General features: G+C 43.7%; 1 protein-coding gene and 1 long non-coding RNA gene across 4 annotated transcripts; one reads left to right on the top strand and one right to left on the bottom strand.

The window, feature by feature from the left end:
- Window positions 1–3,736: 3,736 nt before the first annotated feature.
- LOC112644188 (uncharacterized) lies at window positions 3,737–8,368 on the bottom strand. Of its 2 annotated transcripts, XR_003126212.3 has the most exons (4): window positions 8,208–8,338; window positions 6,330–6,725; window positions 5,737–5,864; window positions 3,779–5,088 (listed from the first exon to the last, which is right to left on the bottom strand). It is a non-coding gene; the product is annotated as an uncharacterized LOC112644188 (long non-coding RNA). The 2 variants fall into 2 exon arrangements; XR_003126211.3 differs by lacking the exon at window positions 6,330–6,725 and having other exon boundaries at window positions 3,737–5,088; window positions 8,208–8,368.
- A 46-nt stretch (window positions 8,369–8,414) lies between these two features.
- Window positions 8,415–16,710, top strand: HEBP2 (heme binding protein 2). Of its 2 annotated transcripts, none has more exons than XM_025422397.3 (4): window positions 8,415–8,594; window positions 9,077–9,221; window positions 9,945–10,125; window positions 16,169–16,710. In XM_025422397.3, exons 1-4 carry the CDS (start codon window positions 8,508–8,510, stop codon window positions 16,365–16,367), a joined length of 612 nt encoding a protein of 203 aa, XP_025278182.1. In that variant the 5' UTR covers window positions 8,415–8,507; the 3' UTR covers window positions 16,368–16,710. The 2 variants fall into 2 exon arrangements, with proteins under 2 accessions (XP_025278182.1, XP_025278183.1); XM_025422398.3 differs by having other exon boundaries at window positions 8,420–8,594; window positions 9,077–9,212.
- Window positions 16,711–17,893: the final 1,183 nt, after the last annotated feature.

The raw sequence follows: 17,893 nt of genomic DNA on the forward strand, positions 1-17,893 counted from the left end.
TAAAGGTATATTAATAGAAACTTCTAAAACAGGCAAAGAGAAAAAAAATACAGAGCAGAATATCCAAGAACTATGAGACAACTGCAAAAGGTATTACAGATACATAATGGGAATATCAGAAAGAGAAGAAAAAAAGAAGGGCACGGAAGAAATATTTGAAGCAATAATGACTGCAAAATTTCCACAAATTAACTCAAACTATAACTGTGGGAAGCTCAAAGAACACCAAGCAGGAATAATGACTAAAAAGAAAGAGAGAAACAAAAATGTTCACCTGGGCCTACCATATTCAAACTGCAGAAAATCAAAGATTAAAAAAATCTTGGGATACCTGACTGGCTCAGTCAGTTAAGTCTCTGATTCTTGATCTCAACTCAGGTTTTGATCTCAGGGTCATGAGTTCAAGACCTGAATTTGGCTCCATGTCCATTACTTAAAAAATAAATAAGTAAATAAAATAAAAAATAAACTTAAACAATCTTGAAAGAGGCCCAAGGAAGAAAACACCTTACCTGTAGAGGAACAAAGATAAGAATTACTCCCAACTTCTCTTCAGAAACCATGCAAGCTAGTGAAGTGGGGTGAAATATTTCAAGGGTTGAGAGAGAAAAAACAAAATAAAACAAAACAAAATACCAGACTGAATTCTGTGCCCTGCAAAATTATTCTTCAAAAGTGAAAAATAAATCAAGACCTCAAACAGAAACTGAGGAAATTAGTTGCCAATAAATCTACTTTGCAAGAAATATTAAAAGAGCTTCTTCGGAGAGAAGGCAAATGATCTAGGTTAGAAACTCAGAAAAAGGAAGAGGATTAGAGAAAGAATAAGTGAAAGTAAAATAAACATTTTTTTCTTTTCTTATTCTTAGTTTATCTAACAGGTTTGGTCACAAAACACAGTGTAACAAATTTAAAAGAATAGAAATCATACAATGTATGCTATCAGATCACACTGGGATTAAACCATAAAATCAGTAACAGAAAAATAGCTGGAAAATTCTATAATACTTGAAGTGTAAACAGTCTACTTGTAAATAATACATGGGGCGGTTTAGCCCCGCCTTCAGCCCAGGGTGTGATCCTGGAGACCTGGGATCAAGTCCGAGGTCAGGCTCCCTGCCTGGAGCCTGCTTCTCCCTCTGCCAGTGTCTGTGCCTCTCTCTCTCTCTGTGTCTCATGAATAAATAAATAAAATCTTAAAAAAAAAAATAATACATGAGGCAGAGAAAGAATCTCAAGAGAAACTGAAAATATTTGAACTAAATTTAAAGAAAAACACAACTTGTCAAAATTTGTAGATGCAGCAAAAGCAGTACTTGGAGGGAAATTTATAGTACTAAATGCATATATGAGAAAAGAAGAAAGATCTCAAATCGATAATTTAAGCTTCCACCTTACAAAACTAGAAAAGGAAAAGCAAATTAAATCCAAAGTAAGCAAAAGAAAATAGATAATAAAAACTAAAGAGAAAATCAATGAAAATGAAAATGAAAACAGGAAATCAACAGAGAAAACAAGGAAACCAAAAGCTGGCTCTTTGAAAACAAATGAAATTGATAAACTCACAGCCAGGCCAACTAAGAAAAACAAGAGAGGATACAAATTACTGATATCAGGAAAAAAAAAAAAAAAAAGAGGGAACATCACTACAGATTCCTTGGATGATAAAAGGACAAAAAGGAATACTACACAACTCTATGCCCAAATATTTGATAACCTAGAAGAAATGAACCAATTCCCTAAAAGATATAATCTGCCAAAACTCATGCAAGAAGAAATAGACAATTTGTATAAGCCTATTCTATTAAAGAATTTGAATCAATAACAACCTTCCAAAACAGAAAGCATCAGGAGACAGGAAAGATAATCTAAATCAGTATTCTTCAAGGCAGGATCCACAAAACAGTGCTGGCTCACAAACTATTTGTTACAGTCTGAGATAAGATAACTAGAGAAACTGAAAGTGTTTAGAATCATCATAGGAATTAAACATTTTTACAAAATTTGTGCACATCATCAGTAGTCATCTCACTGAACATGGTATATACCAATTAAATTATCGTTGAACTTGTGAGTTAAAAACCATATAGTGAGCTGCACAATTTTTTAAAAAGATTTTATTTATTTTTATTCATGAGAATACACAGAGAGGAGAGAGAGAGGCAGAGATACTGGCAGAGGGAGAAGCAGGCTCCAGGCAGGGAGCCTGACGTTGGACTCAATCCAGGGTCTCCAGAATCACACCCTGGGCTGAAGGCGGCGCTAAACCACTGAGTCACCCTGGGCTGCCCGAGCTGCACAATCTTGAGCAGTAAAATCACATATTGCTTTATGATGAACTAGAAATTATTTCTTTTTTCTTAAAGATTTTATTTATTTATTTATTTGACAGAGAGAAAGAGCACACAAGCAGGGGGAGGGGTCAAAGGGGAGGGAGATGCAGATTACCCATGAAGCAGGAAACCCAATACTGGGCTCGATCCCAGGACCCTGGGATCGTGACCCGAGCTGAAGGCAGACGCTTAACCAACTAAGCCAGGTGTCCCTAGAAATTATTTCTTAAAAGGAGAAGTTTTTCCATCACAGATAGCTTGAGAAGCCCTGATCTAGAAGAAAAGATGCCCCAGACATTAATTACTGCTAAACTTTTCCTCCATCTTGGAGCCAAGCCAATCTGCCACTGACCTCTTCCTGGCATGGAACACATTCTGAACATGCAGACCCAAACAAACTCAGGTGTGCAGCTGCTTGTGGAGCCCATTATGCAGGACTTGAGAACTGGCTGAGAATTGACTGGTTCACAGGTATATGTTAGATTGGGGCTGAGTGTCTCCTCTTCTCAGAACCGGGAACACTGAAACACTGAACACCTCCATCCTAAAAAAGTTATAAGGGAAGCGAGTCCAATTCCTATCAATGTTTTCATTTTTCTTAATCAAGAAATAAGGTAATAATGTATGGCAAAAGCAAAAGTCCCATAGATAAGAGCTTAAGGGAACATCTTAAATGTCCTATTTTGGGGAAATGGTCCTTAATCAAGTGATCTATTAAAAACATTTCCTCTTAGCTGCATCAAGGATTTAGTTTCTTTTTAAGAGCTTCTTTAGAGTGTGAGCTGCCTAGCTATCTAGCTGTGGCATAGCTGGCTGTCTATTTTTACTTCAAAACCTGAGACTTATAAAATCAGTATGGATACCCCTCACTCTTTTTTATAACCACTCACCACAGTCTATTGTATCAGGCCTCATATTGATTAGAATTGATGTTTTAATTTTTAAAGACATTCTCAGCTTTAGACTTTAGTCTTTGTATCCTCGACCCCACGTTCAATAAATGTCTCTTCATTTTCTGTGGCCCTTCAAAAGGTGGTGCACAGGTGCTCCTGAAAACACTCAATTACTATCTATGTGTCTGATAAATTCTGACTGGCCCTCATTCAACATTATCAAGTAATTATGCGTCAGGTACTAAGCAAAGTGCTTAGTGTAAGAGGGGCTTCATGGGTTGTCTTGGGTCTAAGTGATGGATGAGTATTATAATTCTCACCAAAACTAAAGGGGAAGCCAGGCAAACTAAAAGGTACTTCCTGATAGACTACCAAGTTGCTACCCATTATACAGTTCCTATATTTGAAACAGTGGTAACTCTAGAAAGACCAAATACCTAATTTCTTTATGAGAGCAAGAATGGCCCCATAGTAAACAATGAGCTGACTGTAAGATATGCGAAGACTAGAATGAAATTTTTTTAAAATTTTTATTTATTTATGATAGTCACACAGAGAGAGAGAGAGGCAGAGACACAGGCAGAGGGAGAAGCAGGCTCCATGCACCGGGAGCCCGACGTAGGATTCGATCCCCGGTCTCCAGGATCGTGCCCTGGGCCAAAGGCAGGCGCTAAACCGCTGCGCCACCCAGGGATCCCCTAGAATGAAATTTTATGTATGACTAAAACCCCCCAACATCTACAACAGCGCTGTACATAGAGGGCACTCTTTCAGTTATTACCCTGGAGAATATATCACCCCAAACTTAGTGGCATAAAAATATAACTATTTATTTATGCTCACGGGTTCTGTGGGTACTGCAGGGACAGCTTGTGTCTGCCCTATGATCCCTGAGGCCTCAGCCTAGAGGAATGGAGGATGTGTGGTGTGACTCAGTGGTGGGGGTTGGCAATGTCTGAACACTTGGTCACTTGGACGTGTAGAGGTCAACGCCAGCTGTCAGCTAGGAACCTACACATGGCTCTCCGTGGAGATGCTTGGGCTTCCCTTCAGCATGGTTGTTGGATTTTTAAGAGTAATTGTCCTAAAGAAAATCAGGTGGAAGTCCTTAATGATCCAGCTTCAGAAGTAACACAGGGTTACTTCTACAGTAGTCACAAACCTGCCCCGTTTCAAGGAAAAAAAGCATAGACCTCCATCTCTTGATGTCAGAGGGGAGGGGGCCGGGATGTATCAAAATCACATTATAAGAGCAGCATGTTGAATGGGAGATAATATTGCAACTGTCTTTGGAAAAGAAAATCTACCGCAAGTATGGAATTATCAATGAATGACTAAATTGTATCACCAATGAGCATCAGCGCTTCTCTCAAATATTGGAGCTCTTCTTTGAGAACACAGTGTGCTTGCACTTGACGTCAAACAAGCCCCTATGATTTGTTTTGGCCAAGGAAATATGGATAGAAGCGACCGGCGTAACTTACTGCAGGCAGCATTGGCAGTTGATCCTCATCATTCACAGATTCCATATTTGCCAGTTCACCGACTTGTTGGTACGTATTTCGAACTTCAAAAGCAATACTCAGAGCACCGTCTCGGTCACTAGTGGACATCTGCATGTGTAGAGCAGCGAGGAGTTCTGGCCACCGGTTGCACACGTTCCCAGCTGAGGTCAAATAAGGTGGGGCTCTGCCCTCTAGTTTCAGCTCTCATACAGTGAACGAGTGTCCTTTTTGCAGTCTATTTTGTTCCATGTTTTTTGCGTGTTCGTGCTTCTTGTTGATTTTGTTGCTTAAAATGGCCTCCAATCATAACACTGAAGTGCTACTCCTATGCCTAAGTGCAGGAAGGCTGGGATGTACCTTTTGGAGGAGATAATATGTGTCATATAAGCTTCATTAAAGTATGAGTTGGTTATGAGTTCAATGTCAATGAATCAAAATAATCAACAGCATCTCTTAAATAAGGTATCTTTATACAATAACTCATATAAAACAAGGTTATGGAGTGATTGGCAAAAAATGTGGCCAGAGGCTCACAGGAACCTAACTCTGTATTTCCTCCAGAAGCAATAGTTCAGTACTCATTAATTCAACATGCATGGTGACTTTATAGAATAAAGCTTCTGCAAATAATGAGAATCTTCTGGGGTTCCTGCTGCAGGGCTCTGCAGGGCTCTCTTCCCCTGGCTGGGGTGAAGTGGAGACACCTGTTGTTAGAATCGAGCCACACTGCACCACCAAATGTGCTGTAAAGCTTAGACTACCTTCTTCATAATGTCATACATTCATTAAGTGTGAGTTAATAGAACAATTTTACCATAATTAATCAACAAGAAAACTAGCTAGATTATTTTGACATATGGATATAAAACTTGAGCCTTCTGAATTTCATTAAATTTATTCTAAATGAAATCCCATTATTTTGAAATAAATCCTTTTTTCCCCTCCTTCTGTTCTTTTACATGACTAATTATCACCCTATAAATATAGATAACTCAGCTGAGTCACCTGCTGTTATCTTTGTTAATTGTACATTCCACACCCTCTTAAATGAATGTCTCCAAATTTAGCCTCAGTTCTTCTACAAAGAAAATGCTCCTCCACCCCAAAAGGCATCAATCACTGTAAAAGGTACTCTGCAGATGGAAAAAACAACAGAAATCTTAAACAACAATGTAAATTATTTCCTTTTCTCTTAAAGCTTTTCACAACATAAAATTACATTCCCAACTTTGCAAAGTCACCTAAGCAGTGGATCACATGTTATAGAAGTTAAAAGAGTCAGGCTGTTTTTAAAATTTCAGTCAAAATTCATTATTCAGTCTTCACTAAATAATTCAAACATAACTCAGCATAATAGCTTTGATACAAACATTGGCAAGTGTCATGTGTCCACAGGCCACCATACTCATTACGGCAAGGACGGGCAAAGGAAAAAGAGAACCTCAGTTGCTTTAAAGCAGTAAGACTACACAATGGGATATTCTTCAGCAATAAAAAAGAATGAAACACTGATACAAGGTACAACATGGATGACTCTCGAAAACATTACACTACGAGGAAGATGTCGGTCACAAAAGAACACGTTATATTCCACTTACGTGAAATGTCCAGAATAGACAGATCCACAGGAATAGCAAGTAAACTAGTGATTGCCAGGGGCTGAGAGGTGTTGGAGATTGGGAGTGACTGCTAAATTGTGAGGGGTCTCTTTTTGGATTGATGGAATGTTCTGGAATTAGTGATAGTGTTTGTACGACATACTGACAATACTAAAACCCACTGAATCGCATGCTTTCAAATGGTGAATTTTATGCTATATGAATATCTCAAAAAAATTTTTTAAAAAAACTTTTTTTTACACCAGGCACACACAATAGGATGGCTATAATCGAAAAGCCAGATGTCAACAAGCGTTGGCGAGGATATGGAGAAACACAATGTTCACACACTGCTGATGTAAATGTAACAGTGCACCACCCACTTTAAAAGACAGTCTGCAAAAAAAAAAAAAAAAATTAAAAAATAAAAGACAGTCTGCTGTTCCTCAAAAAGTTAAATATAGTGTTACCATTTGACCAGCAATCCCACTCCTAGGAATTCACTCAGGAGGAATGAGAATCTGTCTACACAGAAACCTGTATACAAATATTTATGGCAGCATGATTCATAATAGCCAAAAGGTTGAACGAATCCAATGTCCATCAACTGATGAAAAATATTTATCCAGTGGAATGTTTTCAGCTACAAAAAGGAATGAAGTACTGACACATGCTACACAACATGGATGAAACTTGAAATATTTTGCTAAGTAAAAGAAGCCAGCAATAGAGGACCACAGGCTGTATGCTATATGGTCTGTATGCCCGCATCCCCCCAAAACTCGTATTTTGAGAAACAAATGCTCAAGGCGATGGCATTAGGAGATGGGGCCTTTGGGAGGTGATTAGGTCAGGAGAACAGACTCCCTCATAAATGGGATTCATGCCCCTATAAAAGAGGCCAGAGAAAGCTGCCTTTCCTCTTCGACCTTGTAAGGACACCACCCACAGTGTGCCACCAGGAGAAGGGCCTGCACCTAACTTGCGAGTGTCCTGATCTTGGACTTCTAGCCTCCAGAACCTTGAGAAATAAGTTTCTGTTGTTTATAAGCCACCAGTCTGTGATATTTTGTTACAGCAGCCTCACAGATTAAGACACTGTATTAGCTCATTTATATGAAATGTCAGAATAAGCAAACCTGTAGAGAAAGAGGGCAGATTAGAAGCTGCCTAGGACTTGGGGATGTGGAATTGAGGAATGACGGCTAAAGGGGGGGGGGGGGGGGCAATGTTCTAAAATTGATGGTAGTGATGGTTGCACACAAGTGTAAATATACTAACAACCACTGAATGGTACCCATAAAATGGGTGAATTTTATGGTACATCAATTATATTTCAATAAATCTCTTAGGAAAAATAAAGAATAAATCTAACCAAAAAAGTTTTAAAGGCACTAGAGAGTCCTGTTGCTGGACTCCCCCCATTTCTCTGCCCCCCTTTTAACCTTCCTCCCCGCCGCCTGATAGTTCCAGTGGGGCCAACTTAGAGGTTCTGGGGTCATGTCGGGGAAAGGTCAATCCACCGGGACCGCGGGAGAGCCTCTCCAGGCAGGACTGTCGCCCCATCTGCCTCCTCCCGCGCTCGGCCACCTCCGCAGCCCCGGCCGGTCCCGGGTCCCGGGTCCCGGGTCCCGAGCCAGCTCGCGCCGGAGCTCCGGGCGGCCCTAAGGTGGAGCCCCGGGCGGGCGCGCAGGCTCCCTCCCGCCTCCGCCGCGTGCACCCGGGGCCCGGACACGCCGGCTCTGCAGAACCGGCTCCCCGCGCGGGTGGAGCCGCCGAGAGGTTCCCAAACCGGCTCCACCAGCGCCCCCGGCAGCCGCGCCCATCCTTCACCCCCGCCCCGGGCTCCCCGCGTGGACCCCGCTGCGCGCCTCTTACTTTATAAACGAGGGCGAGGGCGCGCAGGGACCCCCAAAGGACGCGGGGCCCAAGCGGCCCCTGCTGCCGGGTCGGCGGCCCTCGCGGTCTCAGCGCCCCCTCCCGGCCCCGGAGGGCTCCCGCGGCCTCGGCTCCCCGGAGCGCGGGGAGGGCCGCGCGGCGGCGGGGGGAGCGGGGCGCGGGCGCGCGGGGGGAGCGGGGCGCGGGCGCGCGGGGCCGGCACTCCGGGAGCGGGGCGCGCGCCGCGGGCGGCCCTGGGCGGCTCTGCTCGCCAGCCTCCCCCGAGCGTCGGCGCCGCCCATGGCCGAGCGGCAGGAGCCCGAGCCCGCGGACGCCCGAGCCGTGGAGACGCCGGGCTGGACGGCGCCGGAGGACGCGGGCCCCCAGGTAGGCGCCCCCGCGGCGAGGGCAGGGCGGGGGGGCCGGCGACTTGCAGTGGGGCCGGCGGGTCCCGCAGATGGAAGCAAAAAGGACAATGTTTAAAGTTGTCTGGGCCCCCAGCTCCGTTCCTGCCCCGATGGGGAATGCCGGTCGCTTAGCCGGAGCCCTACGTTACGGCTACATCTCAGTTCCCACTGGCACAGCGCAGTGTCTTTTGAGGTTAAACAAGAGAAAAGGAAGTGATCGGGTCCAGGGCCCGCGGTGGGAGCCGCCCGGCCCCGAGGACGTCACGCGAACAGAGCCCGGCGACCCCGGCGCCTCCAGGTCTCGAGTCCAAGGACGCGGAGCCTGGGGGAGGGGCGCCGGGGCTGCAGGCCGCGATCAGGGCCTGCCCAGGTGGGCCCGACCGAGGTAGGGCCCCTGCGCCGTCGCGGTCCTCGTCCTGCCCTTTCAGAATGACTCCCTCGGGCTTCTCTGTTGCGTTTTAGCCGGGAAGTTACGAGATCCGGCGCTATGGACCCGCCAAGTGGGTGAGCACCTCCGTGGAGTCCCTGGACTGGGATGCGGCCATCCAGACGGGTTACAGCAAGCTGGACAGCTACATGAGAGGCAAAAACGAGAGAGGTGAAGACAGTAAGACAGTGTGCCTTATAGTCATATATACGGTGTGGTCGAGTCCCCGGGCTTATCCTTGCGTTTTAGCTTATTAAAGAGATATACTTTGGGAAAGAAAAATCATGAGATCGTCGAAGGCTTCACGTTTGAGGACAGGGACTCGCCCCAGGACGCTGAGAGCCCGGAGGAGGGCAGTGCTTTTCAGCCTCTGTTCCGTGTTTCCGCTGGACGAGCCCGGCCTCCTCCGTGCAACCAGCCTTAGGTCATTTTCGTGGCTAATGCTTTGAGGTAATTTGGTGACTGGTAAGTTAAGAGTCATCAGGAGGCAGGAAGGTAGGAAGAGCGCAAAATCAGGTCTCAAGACCTCTGGTTCTGGCTCTGACTCTGTTTATGTTTTAGCAGGTCACTTAACCCGTGGGATCTCAGGTTCTGAACTGTAAAAAAATAAAGGACAGGCTGGTCTATACAATCTTGAATTTTCCCTTCCATCCCTAAAGCTAGAATTTATTATTAACCAAAAATATCAATAGTACAGAAAGTGTTTAATGTGGCCGGTGGATAATTGAATCGTTTTGCCCTTATTTTTTCATGATGAAAATGATCTCAAAGGTGAATTTTATGTCAGTAGCATAAAGTCAGTCAGGAAACCTGGATCAAAAAATGATAGGTTAAGTTTTTAGAAGTCATCGTAAATATACTAAATCTGCTTTCACGCCCTTTTCCTGGTCTTTTATGGTCCAGAGATGAAGATAAAGATGACAGCTCCAGTGACAAGCCTCGTGGAGCCGGGTTCAGGTCCTTTTAGTGAGTCTATCATTACCATTTCCCTGTACATCCCCTCTGAGCAGCAACCGGATCCGCCACGGCCTTCAGAGTCAGGTGTCTTCATTGAAGACCGAGCTGAGATGACCGTGTTTGTACGGTAAGTGGTAGATAATTTATAGCCCTGCGGACTGCGAGCTGGCCTTGCCTGCACTCAGTTTCGCTCCTATGCAGTTTCCGCAGGCTTTCACCCTTCCATAAAGAAAGAGGTCTAGTGCATTCTCCAGGGGTTTCCTGCTGGCTTAGTTTTATATGTTTCTGAGGGTCTGCTGCCAGATATAATCAACTCATTTAATAAAGAGTTTGTTGATTACCTTCCACACAAATAAGACACAATGCACATTATTCTCAAAAAAAAAAGTTAAAAAAAAAAGGGGGGGCAAGGCTGCCCTTATCTGCCATGGAGGTAAACCTGAGCAAAAACCCTGCCACACAGTGTGCGGTATCCCCCCTCCCAGCTTTTAGGCTCTGTTAGCCCCAACCTCCCCCCTTCCCCGCCCCGTGCTCCCCAGCCTGAGGGCTGGCAGCTGGTCCTGTCATCATCGCCCCTGTTCGTTGGCTGGTTCCTTTGTACCCTTTCAGACTTCCCTACCTGTTTGCCTCATTCCCTAAATTCTCTCTGTTGAAATTTAAACCACGCACAGAACATGATAACAGTCTCATACTGAAGTCGCTTTATTCCCTTCTCCCCCTCTTGGCACCACCAGCCTGCTAAAGGTCTCTGTCTCCCCCGTGCTCCTCACACCACCGCTCCTCAGTCTGGGAGAACCCAGGCCACCTCCTCAGAACTGTTGTCCTCATCACCCTCAGCAGTGGCCCTGCCTGCGGCGCATGATGGCACCCCTTGCCCGTGTGACCCCCGCAGCCTACATGTGCTGACTAATCTGTTCTCCTGATACTCATTGCTCCCCTGAAGTCTCAGAATGTCCCCCCATCCTCCCATTCCTCTCTCTGTTGAGAGAAGTGCTGTCGACCCACCACACTGACCGTCCCGTCATAGCAGCCTTGCTCTGGGTGATCTGTTTATAAAGCTTTCACTACATGTGTCCAGTGACTCTCAAATTTAGTGTTTCCAGCCCAGGTTGCCCGACTTGCCAGACATTTCCACATGAGGTAAGTGGGGATTAAACTCAACAGCTCTACAAATGAGCGGCGCCCCAATTCCCAATTTATGTGGGCAGTGATCTTATAGTGCCTTCCCAGCAAGGCCCTCCCAGGTCACCATCAAAGCACTCTTTCCTGACAACTGGTCTCCTGGGAAGTGATCCATGAATCTACTTTTCTGCCCTTCCCTGTGACTTCCTCTGAACATCATCTCCTAGGAACCACACCTCAGTCATCTTTGTATATCCCACAATGCTTGGCGCGACGCCTGATGCTCAGGAGATGATCGGATGGCTAGTCATCTTGGGCCTTGACTGTTCTGCTTCAGTGGCCTCCCAACTGTTGGGAGTAACCTGCCTGCCATTCTCTTCCTCTCACGCTCCACCCCGGAACCCATGCTCTTCCTTACTACTACAGCAGCAAAACAAGAACCCCAACCTGTTACTTCACGAAAAATCTCTGTGACTTTCCACTTGCTTCAGGGTGAAGTTGAGATGGTTCACAGGGCCTTCTCTACAGTGGCCCAGCCTTGTCTCCCCACTAGTTATGTTCCACTGACCTCCCCACCCCTCACTGACCTGTGCATGTTGTGCCACGGCTCTCTTTTTTCTCAAGTTTGTATTTAAATCCCAGTTACTTAACATACAGCATAGTATCCATTTAGGGCGATTCAGCACTTCCACACGTCACCCGAAGCTCATCACTCATCACGACAAGTGCCCTCCTTCTTCCGCCTCATCTCCTCCACCCACCCCCTCAATCTGCCTCCCCTCTGATGACCACCATGTGTTCTCTATGGTTAAGAGTCCGTTTCTTGGTTTGCCTCTCTTTTTTTTAACCTTTGCTCATTCGTTTTTTTCTTAAATTCCACAGATGGGTGAAGTCATATGGTGTTTGTCTTTCTCTGACTGACTTAATTTTGGTTAGCATAATAGTCTCTAGGTCCATACATGTCGTTGAAAATGACAAGATTTCATTCTTTTATTTTAATAGCTGAGTAGTATTCCATCGCATATATATAGCACATCTTCTTTACCTATCATCGGATACTTGGGCTGTTTCCATGTTTTGGCTGTTGTAGATAAAGCTGCTGTAAACATCATGGTGCATGTATCCCTTTGAATTAGCATTTTTAAAAATTTTTATTTATTTATTTATTTGAGAGAGAGATAGAGACAGAGAGTGGGGGAGGGGCAGAGGGAGGAGCAGACTCTCCGCTGAGCAGGAAGCCCCATGTGGGGGCTCAATCCCAGAACTCTGGGATCATGACCCAAGCCTAAGACAAATGCTTAACTGACTAAGCCACCCAGGTACCCTTGAGTTAGTATTTTGGATTCTTTAGGTATATTCCCAGTAGTGTGATTGCTGGGTCATAGGGTAGCTCTATTTTTAATTTCTTGAGGAACCTTCATACTGTTTTTTGCAGTGGCTGCACCAACTTGCATTCCCCCCAATAGTGCATGAGGGGTCCCCTTTCTCCGTATCCTCACCAACACCTCTTGTTTCTTGTGTTGATTGTAGCCATTCTGACAGGTGTGAGGTAAGTGATATTGAGCATCTTTTCATGTATCTGTTGGTCATCTATATGTCTTCTTTGGAGAACTATCTGTTCATGTCTTCTACCCATTTTTAATTGGATTATTTGGTTTTTGGGTGTTGAATTTTCTAAGTTTTTTGTATGCTTTGGATACTAATCCTTTATTGGATATGTTACTTGCTAATATCTTCTGTCATTCTGTAGGTTGACTTTTTGCTTTGTTGATTGCTTACTTTGCTGTGCATTTTTTAAATTTTGATGTAGTTCCCGTAGTTTATTTTTGCTTTTGTTTCCTTTGCCTGAGGAGACATGTCTAGAAAGAAGTTGCTATGGGCAATGTAAAGGAAATTACTGGGTTCTCTTTTAGGATTTTACGGTTTCAAGTCCTGCATTTAGGCCTTCAATTAATTTTGAATCTTTTTGGTGCAAGAAAGTGGTCCAATGTCATTCTTTTCCATGTTGCTGTACAGTTTTCCCAACATCATTTGCTGAAGAGCAATATCCAATATTCCATTGAATATTCTTTCCTCCTTTGTCAAAGAGTAATTGACCATATAATTGTGGATTCATTTCTGGGTTTTCTATTCTGTTCTGTTGATCTGTGTGTCTATTTTGTGCCAGTGCCCTATTGTTTTCATTATTACAATTTGTAATATAACTTGAGGTCTGGAATTGTGATGCCTCCAGCTTTGCTTTTCTATTGCAAGGTGGCTGTGGCTGTTTGGGGTCTTTTATGGATCCATACAAATTTTAGGATTCTTTGATCTAGCTCTGTGAAAAATGCTGCTGATATTTTGATGGGGATTGCATTAAATATGTAGATTACTTTGTGTAGTATAGACATTTTAACAATATTTGTTCTCCCAATCCATGAGCATGGAATGCCTTTCCATTTCTTTGTGTGATCTTCAATTTCTCTCACCGGTATTTTATAGTTTTCAGAGTACAGGTCTTTTACAGGTCTTTGGTTAGATTAATTCGTAGGTATTTTATGGATTTTGTTGCAGCTGTAAATGGGATTGATTCTTTTATTTCTCTGTTGCTTCATTATTGGTATATAGAAATGCAAAGATTTCTGTAAATTGATTTTATATCTTGCAATTTTAGTGAATTCACCTATTAGATCTAAGAGTTTTTCAGTGGAGTCTTTCAGGTTTTCTGTATTTACTATCATGTCATCTGCAAATAGTGAAAGTTTTACTTCTTCCTTGCCAATTTGGATTTTTTTTTAAAGATTTTATTTATTTATTCATGAGAGAGAGAGAGAGAGAGGCAGAGACACAGGCAGAGGGAGAAGCAGACTCCATGCAGGGAGCCCAGCGTGGGACTTGACCCTGGGTCTCCAGGATCCTGCCCTGGGCTGAAGGCAGCGCTAAATCGCTGAGCCGCTGGTGCTCCCTGGATTTTTTTTTTTTCTTTTTGTTGTCTGATTGCTGTGGCTAGAACCTTCCACATATCTTTACTTGTGACCTCAGCAGTTTACTCAGATTTCCCTTGCCAAAAGTTCTTCAGCTGTAAAATGTGTAGAGTTATAGTACCTACTTATCTCATAGGTTTGCCATGAAGATTAAATGACTTAATTTCTGTAAAATATTTAAAACATGCACATGACCTTATTACTGGTTCTAGCTCTCTCTTTCTCTTCTTCCTGGAGCATCCACTTTCATCCTTCAGGACTTGGATTAAATGGTATCTCATCTGTGATGCTGTCCTCATTTCCCCAGTTAGCTAGCCACTCTGTTCTCCTATTATTCTACATTATAAGGATATAGGTACAGAGTATAACTTTTTCAAAAATACAGTAACATGGTACTCTGTTTATATCCTGCAGCTCCTAGCAAGGCAGTTGTGTGGAAAGAGTCATGTTTGTGTACTGAATAAAGCTGTGAATGGATCATTGTAGAGCAATATGTATTCATAGAACAAAAGATGATTTCTAACTAGGGGGTTCAAATTTTGATTTCAAGGAAGAAATAGGGTCTGAAAGCAAGTTTGCTTTAGGCAGAACATACTAAGAGCTGGTTATTCACCAAGGAAATAATAAACTTAGGAGGCAAATATTTCTTGACATATGGTTCAGAATTATCATTATCAGTCAATATTCTGAAAATTAGAACAGTTTTATCAATTTATCTTCAATGTTTTATTTCACGTATATGTGCATACATAGATTCCTACACTATTCAATGAGGATTTAAAAGATACTGTGTGCCAGGAACAATCTAGGTGCCTCATGAACATTGTTGGTTTGTACCCTTGAGAGATTCCATCTTACCTGAAGAATGGTAGGACTAATCTTTTCCATTGGCACCTCGATAATAAATCTTATACTAAAGAAGGCATATTGGGAACATTTGCAGTTTTCTGTATTTCCTATTCTTAACCTTCAAAATCCAATTCATCGTGTTAACATGTCAGCAGCTCAGCTAGGTCCGTGTGCTGTCATAATTTAACTATGGCTATTTTTGTTTATATACTTTAAAATCCATACTGAAACTTGTATTCTCTTTTCCCACTTTTTATTTAAATCTTTTGACTGCCTTTTCTTCCCCATCCCCATAGCAACTTCCTAACTGGCTCCTTCCCCCCGGTCTCTTTTCCATATGTCTTTCCCAAATCCTATCAAGCTACTTCACTGCTCACCATCCTTCAGAATAATCTCAAAAGGCCTTGAGATGACATACAAGGTTGTTCTTTTCGGCTCTGACTCACCTTTCAGAGCTCGTTTTGGGCCTCACTACGAACATGCCTTATATTCTTGAAATTCTGTTCCTTTTCTTATCCTTCCCCTTTCTCTGCCCAGCAAAACCATTCTCCATTCCAGACCCAACTCAGATGATATCCCTTACCCCTGATTCAGTCATATCCTCAGTGTTCCCAAGCATATCGATCCTGTCTCTGTCAAATCTCTTCTCAGGATATATATAACAAGCTGCCAAAATGTTCCTCTCTTCCATTAGACTATAAATTCATAGGGTCGAAACTATATCATATTCACCTGTAATGTGGCACCTACCCTTTTCCCAGGGAGGAGAGGGGTGGGGAAATGTTCCATAGAAAATTGAAAATCTGAAAGGGAATCTTCGAAGGGGGTTTCAGTGTGGTCCTCTGACCAGTAGCATCAGCATTATAGAGATCTTGTTGGGAATGCAGTTTCTCAGGCCCCGCCCCAGATCTCCTGAATCTGCATTTTAGCAAGATCCCCACGTGACTTGTAAGTGTTTGTTAAAGTCTGAGAAGCAAGAGTTAGAGCACGAGATGGTGAAAGTTCCAAATCTGCCTGCTAGCAGCTGGGATACGTCGCTCTTCCTGGGTCTTGTTGGTGTGATGAGGTCGCACTGGAATGGGAACCACAGGAGGGGAATGGCCCCGGTCAGCGGTTGAAGAGGAGGGCTCGGGAGCTGCACCTCTTCCAGCCTTCATACTATCAGCTTTGTTTTCCAGGCTGACATTTACATCAGTGTGAACATCATTCATGGTTATTTTTCTTTCTCCTTCGCAGGGCTTTCGATGGATTCTCTAGTGCTCAAAAGAATCAAGAGCAACTTTTGACACTAGCAAGCATTTTGAGGGAAGAAGGAAAAGTTTTCAATGAGAAGGTTTATTACACCGCAGGCTACAACAGTCCTTTCAACTTGCTTGATGGAAATAATGAAGTGTGGTTGATTGAGAAACATGAACCCCCCAAAGAAAATAAATGAGAAAAAAACCGGGAAGTACCATCACTTACTGTAGACATCGACACTCTACTTACACGTAAACTGCAGGTCTAGTAGCTCTACTGAGAGAACTACGATGAATTGAGCTTCTTTCCAAGGTGCCTATTAAAGCTTGAAGCTTTATCTAGATGCGCAGGGAACAGGGGACAGTATTCTAGAAACATGTGAACAGCTCTGAAGGAGTTTGTCTGCAAGGCTCCAGGGAATATCCTGTTACTTGACCCTTCTTCACTGCATCACAATCATGTTGCCTTTTCTGACTTGGATTTGTGTCATTTGGATGTTATTCCCTCCAGATATTATCAATAAAAATGTTAAAGAGGCATCCTGTATGGCATGGTGAGGCTGTCAAGCCTCAAGGGGTGAAGTTCGGTTGGCAACAAAAACCGGATTCTTTTGCGCCAGACCCTGTCACATCCCCTTGGGCTCCTCTTCCTTGTCCACCCCCCGCCCTCACTGCACAAGAGAATTCCCAGCATACCCCAAAGGGTCGATAATATTTCATGGCAGAGAAGAAATTTATGAAGGTAGGGACCTCGATCCTGTTTTGAAACCCAAGAAAGCCATGTTCTTGTGCAAAGGCATGTATACAGACATGTAATTTTAAAATTCACATGCATTATGAAAGTATTTCTTTTAAGATTTTATTAATTATTCACGAGAGACACAGGCAAAGACACAGGCAGAGGGAGAAGCAGGCTCCCTATGGGGAGCATGATGTAGGACTCGATCCCAGGACCCCGGGATCACAACCTGAGTGTAAGGCAGATGCTCAACCATTGAACCACCCAGGTGCCCCCTTTTTAAAGTAGTTCATGTAATTCCAGAGGTCATAGAAAAATTATCCTATTTATTGAAAGAATGGATTGCCACAAAATCAAGGAGGTTGAAATCCATGCCTAATTTGTGCTGGAGCATGCTTGTCCTGGAGAAGACAAAGCCACATTCAGATATAACCAGGGGCCAAGGATGTAGGAGCCTCTGGCTCCAGGGCTCCCAAAGGGACCAGCTTCAACCATGTGCCACTGACAAGATCCAAAGGCAAACAGATGAGTGGTGGTGAAACAAGAAAGGAATTTATTTCAGTGAGGCCAGCACTGGGGAGAAAGGGAACTAGCATCTAAAGATGATCTCTAATATGCTGAAAATACTTCCAGGTTTATATAAAGAAAATGTGGGACAAAGGTCGGTGGGTGCATGCAGGTGGGCAGTAAAGGTCAGGTCAATCACTGTCTTGGGGGCAATCACACAGGGTCTTTATTGCCTGAGAGGGTAGTTTCAGTTCCCAGCAGGGGATACTTGGCCCTCCTGGTCTTTTGTCTGAGTTAACAGATAGGCTGGAAAGAATCAATTAGAAGTATAGACTGAGGTCAAAATTGGGGTAAGTTGAAGTCCCTGTCCCCAGAGGGGAAGCCCATTGCAGGAAAGGCAGAAACTACAGTAGCCGCCTAGAGTGTAATGGTTGGAGGAGTGAAGGAGAAAAGCAGGTTGGTGCTCAGTAACTTCTC

Source organism: Canis lupus, chromosome 1 (genome assembly GCF_003254725.2).
Source record: "Canis lupus dingo isolate Sandy chromosome 1, ASM325472v2, whole genome shotgun sequence".
In the NCBI taxonomy this organism is placed as follows: Eukaryota; Metazoa; Chordata; class Mammalia; order Carnivora; family Canidae; genus Canis; species Canis lupus.

What these genes read in the sequence shown, in the direction of transcription:
- HEBP2 (XM_025422397.3), top strand. Translation starts at nt 8,508, where the DNA reads ATGGCCGAGCGGCAGGAGCCCGAGCCCGCGGACGCCCGAGCCGTGGAG. An exon ending in AAACGAGAGAGGTGAAGACA is followed by an intron (nt 9,222 to 9,944) that starts GTAAGACAGTGT and finishes TTTATGGTCCAG; the next exon opens with AGATGAAGATAAAGATGACA. An exon ending in GAGATGACCGTGTTTGTACG is followed by an intron (nt 10,126 to 16,168) that starts GTAAGTGGTAGA and finishes TCTCCTTCGCAG; the next exon opens with GGCTTTCGATGGATTCTCTA.